The 17,111-nt window shown below is 41.9% G+C and overlaps 1 protein-coding gene across 1 annotated transcript; it reads right to left on the bottom strand.

Moving 5' to 3' along the window:
- Positions 1–12,566: 12,566 nt before the first annotated feature.
- CDKN2C (cyclin dependent kinase inhibitor 2C) lies at positions 12,567–16,669 on the bottom strand. Its single transcript, XM_054384462.1, has 2 exons — positions 16,541–16,669; positions 12,567–12,941 (listed from the first exon to the last, which is right to left on the bottom strand). Exons 1-2 carry the CDS (start codon positions 16,667–16,669, stop codon positions 12,567–12,569), a joined length of 504 nt encoding a protein of 167 aa, XP_054240437.1.
- Positions 16,670–17,111: the final 442 nt, after the last annotated feature.

The following is a 17,111-nucleotide window of genomic DNA, read 5'->3' as shown; positions in this document are numbered from 1 at the left end:
TCCACCATAATACTTCTTATCTCTCTCCACCCCTGTCATGAGAGATGCAAACTCTCAGTAACATGCTTCTGGGTACATCTTGATAGGTAGGAACCCAGGAAATACTGACAGTGTGTGTTAGTTAGGTACTAACCATGGTGGGAGAGGTGTGAGAGCTTTCACATTAGGGAATTTGCAGTTTAAAATGTTAGTGATGGTGGCCATGGAAGCCAAAAGGTTGTGATTGGGCTTGTGTCTTTTAACAGTCAAGTTAGAAAAGGCAGACAAGGTTTTTGGCAGAGTAATGTTGCCCTCCCTGTATGCTACTCTTGCTGTTGGCAGAGGATGCTGCACACTTGTTACATTAAGTAACCCAAGAAAACACCAGGACTGTGAAAACCCAAAAGATAGACTTGAATTATTTTCTGTCTCCTTTGTCACCTTCTCAAATTATACTGCAAAGACCCAGAGCCTAGACCTCTGGGAAAGCTCCTCAATCTCTGGGGAAAACTCTGAGGAAGATGTTCATCAAAACAGATTTATAGATTCACAGAATGATTTGGGTTGGCAGGAAGCTTAAAGATCACCTAGTTCCTACCTTCTGCCATGGGCAGGGACACCTCCCACTAGACCAGGTTGCTCAAGCCCTCATCCAACCTGGCTTTCAACACCTCCAGGGATGGGGCAGACAGAACTAATATTTGCCTAGCAAATGTACATCTTCTTGTCCATGGCTGCAGTTTCTTTGCTAAACACACACCTCGTGCTGCATGGCATTTCAAATCACTGTCTTGAGATTAATTCAGAGGGATGGGGGTTATTCAGAGGGCTGGAGCACCTCTCCCGTGGAGACAGGCTGTGAGAGTTGGGGTTGTTCAGCCTGGAGAAGAGTAGGCTTCAGGGAGACCTTTAGAGCAGCCTTCCAGTACCTGAAGGGGACCACAGAAGAGCTGAGGAGGGACATTTTACAAGGGCTTGTAGAGACAGGACAAGGGGCAATGGCTTTGAACTGGAAGAGGAGAGATTTAGACTGGAGATTAGGAAGAAATTCTTTACAGTCAGAAATAAGTCTAACTTGTGGGGGAAAAGAAAATTGATTTCACCATATGTTTCCTGTTTTACCATTAGGAAAATGGTATATTAAATTCAAATACTTCAATTGTACCATAAGATGGTGTCATTATGTGGCTTGCTAATTGATAGGTTATTCAAATGAACATTATAATTTTAGACTTCTTAGAAACATCCACATGAAGAATTTCCAAACTTCAGGAAAGCAAACTGGGTGTTAAGAAGGAAAAAACTTTTCCTGAGTATATTTCCTAATGCATGCTACCAAAAAATCATTACATAACTGCTGTGTGCATTCCAGGACTTGGTGCAGCCTATGTTTAATACCTGGTATGAAAGAACTTCCTGCTGCTTTTTCTCTTTGAGGGCTGCTTTGTGGTTCATTGATCATGTTGTCAGGCCAGTTTTTCTTCTATCCTTAGAACTCATTTTTCCTGCTTATTAAAAAAAAAAAAAAAAAAAAAGGGATACACTATCAAATGGAGGAAGGTGCTGAGCATAAAATATCATTAAAAGTAAGGGAAGCTGTGTAAATGTTGCAGTGGTCCCAGAACAAAGCACTACCCACTCAGGTTTAATATTAAACCCGAAAAGAAAGCTAAACATGTTAAAGACAAGAGCTTTTAAGAAAAGCAAAAGGGCTTGTATGCCAGGCAACAACACCTAGTAAGAATTTTTAACTTTGTGTTGTATATTTTTCAATTAGAGTAGTTTTAATTTCATACTGTTCTCCATGCAGTGTTGTCACAGGTCACCATTTTGACAAGATCATTAACATAAAGCACTTTGCCTACATGCAACCACACTTCTCCAAACATAGGCTACACAGGATGTTTCAGTACATTTTAACCTTGCAGAAAATTTACAGGATTAGTGTAATTCAGCTGTTAAAATCCGAGGCAAACAGATACTGATAGAGGTCAAATGGCCAAAGGGCCACCATTTTCACTTCATCTGACTTCCTGCAAAGCAAAGGCCACAGGACTTCCTGAATTAATTTCTTCTCAAGTTAGAACATATCTTTAAGGTAATCATGCAGTCAAGTGCCAGACAAGCCATTAAATCTGCTAAAAGGATTTAAAAGTACTCATTTTATAGACAAAAAAAAAAAAAGTACTAGAAAATCAGCAGGCAGGTCATTGTCTATTAGAAGGAACCACTGTGACTCTCTTGTTTTCATCCCTAGCAGAGAAATGATGATTTGAAATGCAAAAGTGGATTCATTGATGTCCACTGCAGCCGTTGTGTGCACCTACTCTTGACATCTCTAGCAGGGAGGCAGCAGAGCATTTCAGTCAGATGACTGAAACAAGTATACCCTCAGCTGTCCAACCTGCTGCTCTGACACACATCACCATTGCCATAAAAGGGAGGGTTCCACATACAGAGCAGTTCCCAAACTGCCTTAGTTTTCAGTTTCGTGTGAGAAGGCAGTCAGCTATGGGAGAAGTGGAGCACCTTTAGGGGCTGTTAGGTTATGTTTTCCCTGGGGCTTGTGATGATAAGATGCACTAACAAGGGTGTGGACATCAGGATACCTGCTGTACTCCATGGGTTTAAGCCGTGGGCACATGTGGAGCAGAGACAGGGAATTTAAGAACCCCAGAGCTAACAAAACACTTGAACTTCCCTTTCTGTTGCTTTGATGTGCTCCCATCAGAAGCAATTCCTTTCCCTCCCTTCCCTCTGCTGCCTGCATAAAGTTAATTTCCATAGAATACTTTTTTTTTTAAATAATTTATTTCTGTGCTTCTGTAGATCTTTCAAGTTGTTTCTGTTGCCAGAAAACGTGCTCCAGCCCTCAGCCCCAGTCTCAATCCCAGTGCACTCCTCCCTCTCCCTCTTCACATCTAGAACACTCTAGATTATAACCTTTATTTTCAGAGGAAATGTCTTCTCCCAAAAATGTGAAATCTGACTGAGTTCTGCATATTTCAACAAAGTTGTTAGTAAGAAATTCATTACAGGTCACTTAAAAGCCTTCCACATTTAGGTCAAAATCATGGAACTGCTCTGCTTAATCTTGCCCAGTGCTTCGTAATAACATCTTGTTTTCAGTTGCTTGTAACTGTTTGGGCTGGTATTTTCCAGGCCAAGCATCTGCCCCAGGTTTAATTCTTGGCAGTTTCCAGCTAAACCACTGCAGTCATTTTCAAGAACAAGGTTAAAAAAATGTTTTTCCCATATTAAAATATAATTACCCAGTTGCTTCATTCAGAAGTGTCTGCATCCCTATTTCTCTACAGAAGGTATTTGAAATGGAAAATCATCACTGGTCTAGTTTCATCCATGTACCTTTTGAGCAGCAAATTGGAATTTGGCAGCACCATGGCTGTGGTTTCACAGATGTGCATCCAAATGAAACAAAGTTATGAGACTCCATAAAATCTCAGTTTGCACGTGATCAGTCAGGAATTGTTAGCTTTTGGCAGCTAAATTTTCCAAAGATCAGCCTGTGCTGACGGAGCTCTTTGTGCATTCAGCTGCTCTATGATGTGCAGCTTTTTCGCAGAGCACCCAAGTATGTTCTTTGCCTCAGGCGGTGGGGACCAGGCAGTACTTCCTCCTCCTGTGCTGTCTGTGAGATCAGACTACCCCTCATACGTGCATCATCTCCCTTTCTTCTGTTGCTGCTGAGGCAGTGAGAAAAGGAGGATGGGTCACAAAGATGAAAGAGTTTGGGAGGAGTTCTCCAACCGGCAGAGCATGGGAGGGAGCAGAAAGCAAAGAGGCAGAAGGAAGAGATGAAGATGGTAGATGCCAGGGAGACGACTACTATTGGCCAGTGCTAGGATTTCTAGGACATCATCAACAGAAATCAGTTGTGGAAGCAGTTCTTCATGACTAGGCAGGGGTAAAAAAAATGTTGTACATATATACATAATGAGATTCTGCTATGCAATGGGGAAGGGATATGATATATTAAGTAAGGAGGTTAATAAGCATAATGGAGATAAAGATAAGGTGCCAGGGGAAATAGTCAAGAAATAATAAGAAGGTGGATATGCAGATGAAGGAAAGGAAATTAGGAGATCAAAACAGAGCGTGAAGAGTTCAAGAAGGCAGGAGCCAGGGAATGGAGGGATGAATAAACAAAATGTGGAAGAGCAAGAACTGGCAGTTACCCAAAACCAGCACAGAGGAGGAGGAGAAGACAGAAGCCAGGCAGAAGAAAGATGAGTTAAGAGCATCAAGGGATAGAGTGCTAACTGCAAACTGAACTTTAAGAATATTTTTTTGAGTCGAGCCAGACATCAATGCAAATTGTGACTTATCTGTAATTGTATAGGAATAGGGTATGCCTAGCATCTATAGCCACAGGTTTTTTTCTTGTTAGAGAGCTTCTTTATCAAATATTCTGAATCTTGAGCCAGAGCTCCAGAGTTCCAGAGTTAAGGTGACCGCATGTCACTATCTGTTTACTTTTCAGGCTTCCTCTGACTTTATTAACAAATATTTGAAGTGCCTAAAGTGCAATATGTTCCTTTTTTTTAAACCACAGTAAAGAAAATATTTCTGCAAAATACATTTGAAGAATATTGTAAGTAATTTTTAAATTATAGGTAGGGCTGCCAGCAGTGCCTCTCACTGGCAAAGCAAGGCCCTGCTCTTAGCTCGGTGTCCCTTCACTGTGGGTGTTTGTCCTTTAAGAGGGCTTGCACCATCATTACAGGAATTAGGCATGTTCATCACAGGACAAGCAATTTTTCCTCCCACCAGCTAGGAGCAACACCACCTGGAGATACAGGAAGAGAGGGCTGGATGAGCTGAGTGGCCTCTGTGTGCCCATGGGCAGAGGAGAAATGGAGGCCACTCAAGCAGAAGCCAGGAAGTAGAGCAGCTGGAGGTACAGTGGGAGATGTCCTGTTCCCTGGTACTGCCAGAGCTGCAGATACACCAGAGTCACACTCTGCCAGAGAGTGTGGGAAATGGTGACATATGCATCTAATATCATGATTCAGCTTGCAAACTCTAATTTCTGTAATATAAATGACAAATAGTTGGTCACAACCAGCACATTTGGTCTGCTATGTTCTCTGTCAGCTGGAAGGCAAGCTGTGCAGAGCTGGGCTCTTTACTTTCTTTTTGAGAATGAAAGTAGCACTGCTGTCAGAAGGTTCAGTTGTTGATATGTATCAGGTGATAGCAAAAACTATTCTGAAACTGCAAATGGTCTGACATACATTTATTTTTATATACTTGAGAGTTGCAAGTGTTGATTAGCAAATCTGCTTGTCATACTGATAGCCTGGAAACACAAATTACACCCTACTAACAACTCCCAGGAGTAAGGCTGCTGTTACTAATTGGTTCCTCCTAAAGATTAAACAGAGCTAAGAGCTGATACATTGACCTATTCCTTCTTGAAGCAGAACTCTCTTCAAATTCTGACCTACGTCCCAGCTAAAAGTGTGTTCAATCTTTCCTTAATTCGCAATAGATGCTTGTGTACATTACAAAACCATCTCGCAATTTGGCAAATTAAGTTGTCTGTGGTTAGCTCTGGAATTGCAGAGATATTGCAGTGCTCTGCAGCATTGCATAACGAGCTTCCCCAGACTTTGCCTTACTCAAGTGAGTAACAGTAATCCTTATCTCTAGCAAGCATCAGATTCATCCCATTTTTGAGAAAAGAATTAGTATCAAATATACGATGGGCATGTTATGCCTTGTGGCTGCAATGTTTTTTCAATTAACTTCTCTGAACACACCACAATGAAAAGTGTCAGCTTTTTGCCTCAGAGGCCTATAATTAGATTAAATGAATACAGTTAATTATATACTACCTTCTTTACACAAAACAATATGTTTCTATAAATTAAAATGTTCATACAGGAAGGAAATTGTTACTCACTCCAATACATCCATGCAGTTTCTGGGCTGTGCATGCTGTGAATGTACCATGGTGTAGCACAGCTTTTATGTCTGCAGCCCTTATTTTACAGAAGCTAAAACAAATTAGTTCTGAAAAATCCATGGGCATCACACTATTTAGAGCATACATGCTGGTGCAAGGAGGTGATACTATTAAAAGTTACATTGCTCATCAAACAAACATACTTTTCTCTTTCACAGATATTCTCTATGAAATTCCCCCAGAGAGATTAAACACAACTTTGTTGGTGTACCTACAGCCACACCCTCATGGACTATGGAATGTCCAGACATAAAGCTCTTTCTCTAGCAGAGTGGACTGCAAGTCTCCTTTCAGAAAACTTTAAAAAATCCATTCTGGAGGAAGTATTTACAACTAACAGCTTGGTTTCCAGGCCTGCTGGTGCTCTGGCTAGTGTGGACTGAAAATATTCTCTGCCCATTCTCCTCCAGTTCCTAAATATAAGTAAAAGTCTCTGATGGATCAATTCACCCCCATGCTGGTGTGCCTGCTCTGGAAGTGCAGATAGTCAAAAGGTGGTACACCACCCCTGCAGTAACATGTCTGAAGCAGAAAGTACTCTTTTTTGTTTTGACAAAGTGTATCCAAATGTCTCTATTTCCATCAGAATAGACGTTAATAACTTAAGGCCTAAACATGTGATCCTCCCTCACTAGAAAATTACAATGAACTTCGGCAGAAGCCCTTATTCCAGCCTGCAGAATACTCTGCATATAAATGTGATGTGTACCCAGGATTGGTCTTGTGTTTCATTAGGGTCAAACCCTGAAAAGCTTTGGAATACTCAGTGTTCCTACAGGGCACTGCATTTTATTTGGTCTGTGCTAGAATCTTTTCCTTTAAGCATTCATTAGCTCCCTGTGTAAAAGTGTTCACTAAAATATCATTGTGTTTGATAATAATCTTAATATTGAGGAGTGAGGAGGGTTGTACTCCCATATAAATGCTGCCCAGTTTCCTGCTTTCAGGTGTAACAGGAGAAAAAAAGACCACCTTGATAGGCACTATCTGCTGAAGGAAAACTTTCACCAGGAGCTGTGAATCATCTTTAACCTTTTAGTGGCTGCACTGTGAAGCAAAATGTTCCATGCTTCATTCACAGAATGAAGCCCTTTCCTTTAAATTTAAAATGCTGATAAATACCAGTGGCCCTCCTAATTACTTCTACAAATATCAGAAAGCAGTTGCAGAGGAACAAAGAAATGCAACTGGAAACAGGGTTCAGTGGTCTCATACTTCCCTGAAAAGCTGATTATACATTTGGCTGATTCAGTTTCTTTCAGAGGGAATTTACCCTTTTTGGCAGTTGGAGTTTCAGCAATGCTGATTGGATTGAGGGCAGAAAATGCATCTTGGCTGAGGAAATTAACTCAGGGTCCAAACTGAATTTTGACAGCAATCTCTAGATTTTGTCTTTTAGTCCCTTGATGTCCCTTGTTCTGTGGGATTCAGAAGCCATTTTAGCAGTAGGTTAAAAATAGAGACGTTTTATTTTAGCTTTTGCAGGTGCCTTGCCCGATTCCCTGCTTTCCCCATATGACTTATCTTTTAGGATAAGCACTAATGTAAGGTCAATGTGATTTTGAGATACCCAACATAGGAAAATTTTCTTCCTTGTAGGTCCTTAAAATGAACTTCGCACTATTATAACTGATATCGTGCTGAAAGGTAATGCCAGTGTTCTGGGAAAAAGTTCAGAATGACAAGCAGTAACCTTTAGCACCGTAAAATGTCCCTGCTGATTTGTACTTACTGCTTCTTCAAAATGCAAGAAGCCATCTTACCACTCAGTGCCATGGCAGAGGTGAGGGGGTTTTAGATGGGGGGGCTCTGTAATTTGGGTCTGCAGAGCCGGATTTGGCACATCTGGCTATCAAAATTGCTGTGGAGTTTACATATGAGGACCATTTCCTCGCCTCTGTGACACAGAGACCAAGAAACACGGATTTTTTTTTCACCCCTCTTTTGCCTGCCAGTAATTTTCAAATGTAACAGAAGGTCGTGGAAAGCTCTGGCTGGGAGGGACACCTTGCTTCCTTTTTCTTTTCTTCTTTTTTTTTTTTTTTTTTTTTTGCTTCCTTTAAGGGAATCTGGGGACAAACCCGCTTCTTTTCTTTTTCTTTTTTTTTTTTTTTTTTTTTGTTCCCAGTCTTCTGCATGGGCTGCACTGGGACAAGATGCTTCTGCGTCCCTGAAATCTGGGGGTGGGGGAGGAGAGCTCTGAGCTGCAGAGGGCATAGCCACAAACGTGTCATAAACATTCCCTCGGCAAGATGTGGGTCCCTTTTCTGTACTTACTGCGGCTGAAGGGCTGCGGAGGCATCGGGGTCACGCTGAGGAGGGTCCAGTCGCGGCTACGTGGAGAGGGAGGGAGAAAAGGCAGGAGGGGGGGGGGGGGGCGGTGGAAAAGGGAAAGAAAAAAACAGAGAAAGGGGAAAAATAAAGGCGCAGCGCAAGTTGAGAGGAACCGCAGCGGCGGAGGCGCGGAGGGACGGCATCTGCCGGGCCGCGGCGGCCGCGGAGCTTTCCGCGGGCGGCCGCGGAGCTCTTCGGGGGCCGGCGGCCGCCTCGGGGCCCCTCCCGGCGAGGATCAGGGCGAAAGAGGCGGCAGAGCCCGCGGAGGAAACTAAATAAATAAAATCAGACTGTTATTTAAGGCGCGTAAATTTAAAAATATTTGGACAGGAAGAGCAAGGGGAGAGGAACCGTAGCAGACAACCTAACGGTTTCGGAGCCGGCCTCCCCCCCGCGCCCCAGCCCGGCGGCCCCTCTCCCGGCTGCGTCCCAGGGGGCTGCCCGACCTGTCCCGCACCTCGGCCGGCCCCGACCCTCCCTCGTCCCCGGGGATCCCGGCACAGCCCTCCGGGAGCACCGACATTTTGAATGTACGTGTGGTGGGGCAGGCTTGGTGAGAAATCTTCTTCTCTTTCTTTATTTCTCTTGGTCCTTCCTTTTTTTTTTTTTTTTTCTCTTTCTTTCTTTCTTTCCTCACTCCCTCCGTCCCCCACGCCGCCATACACACTATAACAGCCCTCATAAATACATGCAGCAGCTTTCCCCCCTCGCTTTTTTCGAGGGAATTTCAACACTTTAGTCAGTACATAAACATGTAATCATGTTTGGCTGCCTCTGGTTGCCCAGTGAATTGTCAGGTATGTTTGTGAATGAGACCCTCTTCTTTCTTTTAAAAGCTAAGCAGTGGCGGGTTTCTGCCTTTTTAACCCTTTCTGCGTGTGAACCATGCAATGACATTTCCTGCGAAGCTAATTTCTGATCCCACCATGGAATAAAAGCATTGATTTCGCTCCTTTCCCTACAGTGAAATCTGGCAAGAAAGCCTCTTCGTGTACTTAAACGTGCAGAGATTCATTGCACTGGCGACAGAGGTGAATTCACGTTCTAATTTACCCTCCCCTATAGAAACGCAGGGCCAGCTTTATGTGCCAGTTTTAGCCGTACCTCTCTCCCCTCTCTCCCCCGGCACCCACAGACCGGCTTTCGCTCTCTCACGGGGCTGTTGCCACAGATTTAGCTTTGTTCGTTTCTTGTACGAGCTCTTTAGGAACCCTTTCAGAGGGAATTTAACAGCCCCCGCCGTTGTTCCAAGGATGATTTAGAAACAAAGGTCAAGTGTAACAGCTTTGCTCATCCGTGTAACTGAAATAGGGGAGAGGGCTCTTTCCCCACAGCTGGATCCTCATGTAGCCTGGTCACCATGAAACCTGGTACAGCTACATTTTGTACTCTATTTCTTCACATTTTTCTGTGCTTGCTGGTTTTGTTGCTATTTATACATCTCATCTCGATACTGTATTGTTCACTGACCCATTCCTGTGCTCCTGCCTAGGAGACTCACTTATTCGGTTGGCTAACGTCTCAAAAAAAGCTCTCCAAAATATTTCCTTCCATCTCACTGGCTGTAGTTTCACATCTCTGGGTCGCTATTATTGTCGACATTTTCACAAATATGCGAACTGGTAAAACTGGACTTTCTGATGTTGCCAGTGAGATAGTGAAAAAAAAAATCACAACAGTAATTTCTGAATCCACATCCGAATCCTTTCTCGATGTAAAGATGGAGAGACTTGTTTCATATTATTTTCTCCTCGTTCAATAAATGTCAAAAATTCTGCATGAAAGCTGACCTCCAGCACCCCCCAGCACCTCACATCCCCTGCGGGGTGCAGGTAACCTACCAACTGAATTAGGTCTCCGGGTTCCCAGTTTTTTTTCTAGGAACTGGTAACTTCCTGGGGCAACAGGGACTAATCTTCCCTTTCAAAGTATCCAACCAGGAATTTCAATTTATCATATCGTTTCTGATAAGCGGGGTGGCTTGCGGAGAAAATGCAGCAGTAAAAGCAAATAAAAGGTACCTTTAAACCAGACTTACTACGGCCCGTGACTCACCCGCTAAGGCTACGGGCACGGCCGTGGTGTGACACGTCCTGGCTTTAAACGCGAACTTCTGGAGGGCAATAAAAGCCGCTATTCCTGACTAGGCGGGGCATTTTTCTCGGAAAAGCAGTTGGTTTGTTAAGCCACCACTTAAACTTCGTCTTAGTGTAAATTAAGCGCTGATGGAGCTCAAAATGGGTCTAGGGTGAAGGGTTTTTTAGAAGTACAGGTGAAAAATAAGTGAGATTGATGAATATTACCTTTTGGTGCTCGCCTATGCTGTGGCAGCGAGTGGGAGAAATCCTGGTGGAAGCGCAGATTTCTGCTTCGTGAGAGGAGTGCAGGGCACTGCGTATGGAGACGGGAAAAGCTTGGAGCATCCACCAGGACTTGAGGAAAGGAAGGTGGAGAGCAACAGCGAACGGTTAGGGGCACTTCACCTCGGGGACCTGTGGATTACGTTGCTCGGTTTTAATACTTCAGATAATTTTAGTGCTTTGTACAGGTGGTATTTTGTTTATTGTTGTTGTGGTTTTTTTCGGTGGTGGTGGAGGGTTTTAGTTGTTTGTGGGGTTTTGTTTTTTGTTTTTCCCTAGTAATGCATCCTGTGTGCCGTGCTGCTTGGATTAACGATCTCTAGATCACTCGATAACACAAAATTATTTTAAAAAGCGCACACAAACCTTCATATTTCACAGAGGTTTTTAATCAGAAAACACAGCAGGGTGACAGAGCATATAATAAACGTGACACACAGTTTCAGCAAATTACTTTTTGCTTGACAATGGCAGTAACTCATTTTGTGGGGCTAAATTTTTAAATGTTTTTGACGGTTATGATACAAATTAATGTATACCCCCTCCTCTTGTGACACAGTGCTGTTCGTTTTGTATTGATTTAAAACCTTCTATTTTGTGAAATTAAAAGGTAGACTATTTAAAATAAAGCACTTTGAACAGCCCATCTGCCCAACGAATAGATCATGTACACATGTGAAGATTTTCACACTAAACTCTTTCTGATGTAGTGCTGAGTGCCGTTAGCTCCTGTTATAGCTGAAGAGGTAAATGAGTTTGATGAATACTCTCGACTGTACCCTAAAGGAAAATTTTCAATGGTTAAATTCTGTTTTAGGTGCGAGCAATAACATAACTGCCCAAATATCAAACATGATGCTGCCTAAATGTCACTGTATTCACAGATTCCTGTTTTGTGAGATGCATCTATCATTAAAATAGCTTATTTCCAGACAAAACAGAGTAGTTGGTGGAAAGAAAATATTTCTTAACGAGCTCTAAACTGCACTCAGCTTATGATGCGAACAGAAAACTTGTATCATAGCTTTGGTGTTCTTTTGCCTCTGACAACGGCTCTCTGCTGCTTGTTTTGAAACTAGCAAAATTGTTTTGTTCCGTGCACAGTAAACACAAACTACTAAACTGAGCTGTATAAAACCTCTGGCAATCAAGAAAACACCACTTATACAAGTTTCTGGTAACTAAATTCAAAACCAGCCTGGTGAAAGTTTAAATACACAAAGGAGGAAAGTGTCATCTGCATTTAGAAAATAAGTGACCTACTTCTATTCTACAAGCTTTTGTTAGTGTCAAAATGCAGCTATTTCCCAAAGCCTCTAAGCGTCATCTTCTGTCCTCAGGCTAAGCTGCCTTTGACTTCAAGCTCTGCCTGAGCAGGGAGTTGCAGGTTACCCCCCAAAAAGGGCTGTTTTAATCCAAAATTGGACATAAAACTCTTAAGCCTGACTGAAGTGTGTGTTGCATTGAGAGGTGGGAGAAATCACAGTAAGCTGCTTTCTTTTCTTAAAAGTTCAGCAACATTAAGCAAGTGAATATGTATTAATGACTTAGTACAAATGACCTAAAATATATTGTAAAACTTGATACTGGAAAGCTAGGTATGAGCGACCAACACACACATGGCTGAGTCTGTGAGTACTGTGTAAATGGTAGGTGTAAGGAATGGCTGGGAGTGTGGATTTAAAACATTTCCATTATCTAAAAGCCCATCTCTAAAATTTATCTGAGACTTACACTATCAGATGTTCAAAGAAAAATAATAATAGAAGTAAGGTTGCAGCAAGTGTTATTAAAAAGGAGGGGGGAAGGAAAAAACAAAACAAAACAAAAACCAACAACAACCACAAAACAACAAAGAAGGCTGAAAGCCCCAGTGTCCAAAGGAGAGCCCATCCAAGCTGGATTCAATCCATAGGTCCAGGGAAGAAGCTGCTGTCTTCCAAGAGCTTTACCACAGCAGATCTCTTGTAGAGCTTGGCCAGGTCATAGGCAGTGGCCCCCCGCTTGTTCTGGTGGCCCACCTTGCACCCCGCGTGTGCCAGCAGGCATTCCACCACCCGCACATGGCCCTCCCGGGCTGCTAAATGCAGGGGCAGGTTGCCCTCACTATCCTCAACATTAACATCGGCCTGAAACTCCAGCAGAGTCTGCAAAGTGTCCAGAAAACCCTCTCTGGCTACATCATGAATTACAGCGAAGCCAGTTCTGTCTTTCAGATTGGGGTTGGCACCGCTCATTAGCAACCTCCTGGCAATTTCGGGGTTCCCGAGCTTCATCACCTGTGAAAGAAAGACAAGAGTTGAATGCCCCGGGGCAGGGAGGGCGGGAGGTTTGCTTCCACTGGCTTTAGAGCCTCACCTCTTCTCTCTGGCTTTTGTCAGGGCTCAGTCCTCATTTAGAACAAACAGAAGAGCCCCGCTGTAAATCCAATGATACAACAGAGCTTTTTTGTTTTTTCTTTTAAATGTATTTTTTACTAAACTCGGTGAAACTGTGCAAGATGTTATCACCTCACTAGTAATAGCTTTCTGTCTCAGGGAGATTAATATCTGAAACAGGCAGCACAGAATGGGGATATAATAACTTTTTTTTTTTAATGTGGGTTATCTCAGTTTCTTAACATACAAAAATTAAGTATGGTTTGGTTTCATTTACCTAACTATTGAGACACCTTTGCATTACTGTTTAATCTCGTTAAACATCAAATATAGGGTCTCTGAGGAACAGATATTTTACCTCAGCAACAGCAAATGTAGAATGTGTTTTTATAAGCTTTCAGGTGTTTACATTGTCTGTGCATTATCATAAAACAAATATTTGGACGGTACCATAGCTCTGTCTGCTAAGAAAAATAAATGCTAGAAGAAAATTTTCTCCCCTCATATTTGTGTTTCACTAAGTCACCCAAAAAGGAGAAGTTAAAAGGAATGTTTCAAAGTTCCAGAAGTTTTCTTCTAAACCCAGTATATTACATAGTACTTTCATAATTTCACTATAAGTAAACTGTGGCTGTATTCTGTTGTGAAAAAACATTCTTTTATAAAAAACAACAACAACAACACAAAACCAAAAAAACCCACAACAGCAATAATTAGATTTTCTCACTGTTTCAGAGAAAAAACTCAGTTTTGAATGTTCTCAATTGCATTATAAAACTATCATGATTAAACCACAAATCTCTCTTATTTGGAACTTAACACTTTATACCGATTTCCCCTAAATTCCTCTTTGTTTTTTTTTTCTCAAAGACTTTCAAAAAAAGACCATAGTAAGGTACAATCTCCAGCCTACAGGCAATATTTTCCTGCCCTTGTAAGCAGTCTCATTGCAAGTGTCCAATTAGAAAAAAAAAAACCACCAACTTTTTTACTTCCTTAGAAACATCCACATACTGATTTGAAAATCTTGGTAAGAAAAATTATCTGCATAAATGAGCATTTCAGTGCACTAGATTTAGTATATTGTACACTTTCTACAAGGGATTTGCTGAAAGCCTCTCCTGGTGAAAAACGTACATTAGGCTGTTTAAGAAGAGCAAGGTGTAATAATTGTTGCACAGCTGGAGTTGTAAAGCAGCCCAGTATATTATATCTACAGACAAGAGCAAAAGTGCAGATAACAGAAGCTAGGATTCAAGGAAAAAGATTTCTCTGTGCCCCAAGGCTTCTAGCTTTGCATGTGCCATTTCTTTCACTTGTGAGTAGAGATGTAAGCGACGTGAAAGAAAACAAGAGCATTGTAATCTCTCTCCCTTTAGTAAAATCTGGACATTTTGATCTCTTTTGGAGAGCCCAGGCTGTATTATTTGTGAATTCAAAACATGTATTTGGTTTAAGTGGGAGTTTTCTGTGTTCAGGCTTGGGGACTGGAGGCTTTAGTTAAGATGTGGGGAGTGGGGGTGGGGAGAAAATCATATAAAAAGTGATGTTATTGGGACGTGGGTACAACTGTACAGCAAATGCCCGTTATTTTGCAAAGTTTCACTTGGGGGGGAGGGAGGCAAAGAAGGAGAAAGCATTAATTGAATAAGTCTGATGAAGAGCATAAAGGCAGGACATGTATTTGAGGCCTGCAGAGATACACTTAATCAGAAATAAAAAGCACAGAGCAAGAGAAGCTGAGCAGTTGTTTAATTAAACATAAATGCAGAAGAAAAATATAAATTAATTAGTATTATCATAGGAGCATTCTCTCTGTTTTAATTGAGACAGAGACTATGGAGAAATTATCTCAGTTGTGGGGAGTGCACTGACAGAGAGCTCTTTCGAGCATGGCCACGTACCCACAGAATATTTCAGGATGATACATATTGAAAATAAGTCGACAAATTCTCCTGTTTTGATTTTTGTTGTGGTTCATTAATTCAGTTATGATTAGGCAGTGATAAGAAGCATTGTTAGGACACGGCTGGGTGTTTAATGTAGCAGGATGCTATGTCATTGTGCAAAATCTGCCTTCATTCAGGATACGGACAGTTAGCTGCTTTTAGAAAACAAAACCCCAAAACATTACTGTAGGACAAATCGTTTATCAGCCCTTGTTCTGAGGATAAACTAGCTAGCCAAATGCTTCCTGAAGAAAATAAGTTAGTTTGTGTGAGCTTTTAATTTAAATCCTTTCCCTCTCTTCAAAGTAGCTGCAAGTGCCTGACCTGCCCTGCAATGCTCCATTTAGGTGCTCACAGAACAGAGACGAGCTCACAGACCTCCAGCCTTAGCGAAATTGTCAAAAAAAAAAAGGGTCATTCCTGCTTTTTTAGCAAGAGATGTTTGTTTGCCAGCTGTAACATTTTAATGTTAAGCCAAAAAGCTGTAAATATCTTGAGCACATTCACAAGCTCTACACTGTTTAAAAATCCCATTTCAGAAATTATCATGTTTTCAGAGGATGGGGAGAGAGGAGTTAACAAACGATTTTTCTGATGTGTGAATTTAAAAAGACCTCTAGCTCCACTTCCACACTTCATTATTTATACCTTAAGTACAAATAACCACACATTTTTTCCCCCGCAGATTTATAAATCACTTTTTTCACTATTTGGTAGGTGTTCTAGCCTTTTTGTCGTAATTGTCTTATATTATTAAAAGCAAAATCTTTCATCAGCTCCAATAGTTAGCAGTTGGATGAGTTCCAACTCCTGCCTGCACAGCCACACACTTAAAAAATTAGGACATAGCACCCTATACGATCAGAAAAGAAATAGCTGAAGCCAGTGCCCTGCCAGCCGATCTAAAAAAGCGCATGTAAAAGCCTTAAATATGAATGAAAAAGCAAGCGATTCAGCTGGCACCCTCACTCGCAGGGCTAACTCTTAATGATACATCGAAGGTCCTCAGTTCTCAGCAGCATGCTTCCCAATAAGAAAGGTCATTCCTCATAAACAGCGTATAAAGGAAAAGTACCAACTGCAGCAGACCCCAGAACAGAGACAAGCCACGCTTTAAGAGCATATTGCATAAAGAAGGAAAAAAAAGAAAAAAGAAAAAAGAGAAAAAAGAGAGAAATTATAGGACTCAGAGAATAGCACATTTGTGTTTACAGACCTGCTCTGAAATCCTGCTCACCTAAGCTGATTTCTTTTCATCTCAGCTCTTTCATTCCTTGCCTCCTCTCCACAAAGTTACAAAATATTAGCCAACTCGTAGCCCGTTTGACATTGAGGGTGATCCCCGACTGAAATCATGGTTTTGACCAGTTTTATTTCAAGTACGTCATTTTAGGGAGTTGGAGCCACTAAAGTTATAAAATATGGCATCCAACGAGTTTGAAAAACCACTCGAATTTCATCCACCAGCCTTTTTAAAACGTTGTCTTTTTTGGAAACCCGGGTCACGGAGGTACCAGTGATGAAATATTTTCTCCCTCTCTGGATACCAACCTGCAGCGCAGTCCTCCCAAATCCATTTTGTGCATTGACGTTTACATTCTTTTGCAACAAATTAGTAAGTTGCACTAGGTCCCCCTTGGCAGCCGCGGTCGCCAGCTCGTTCCCAGAAGGCTCGGCCATTCTTTAGGGTGACTGACGATCGGAAAAAAGATGAGATTTTTTTTTTTTTTTTTTTTAACCAGGCATGGCATCGGAGACTGACAGAAGGATTGGGATGGTTAATCTTCTGGAGTAGACCTTGTAGTAAATACTCGTAAAAAATCTCCTTGCCAAGAGCCCGCCCCTAACTCACACGTGATTATTCAGCAAAACTGCAGTTCCACTTGAAAGAAGATTTCTTTGCTTCCACATATAGAATAACTCCTATTAAAGACTTTGGCCACTTTCGGGGGGGGGGGGGGAGGGGAGAGGAGGAGAATAGATTAATAGCTATACATTATATTGTATATGTTACAGGTAACATATATACACGTATACCGGAGACTCACTCAGACCTGAGATCTTGGAAGAAGACAACCCACCCTGTTCACAGTCGGGATCTGAGACTTTAGCAGCAGCAGCT

This window comes from Indicator indicator, chromosome 10, assembly GCF_027791375.1.
Source record: "Indicator indicator isolate 239-I01 chromosome 10, UM_Iind_1.1, whole genome shotgun sequence".
Lineage (NCBI taxonomy): Eukaryota > Metazoa > Chordata > Aves > Piciformes > Indicatoridae > Indicator > Indicator indicator.
The sequence above is the reverse complement of the archived record's forward strand: the minus strand, read 5'-3'. Positions and strand labels throughout refer to the sequence as shown.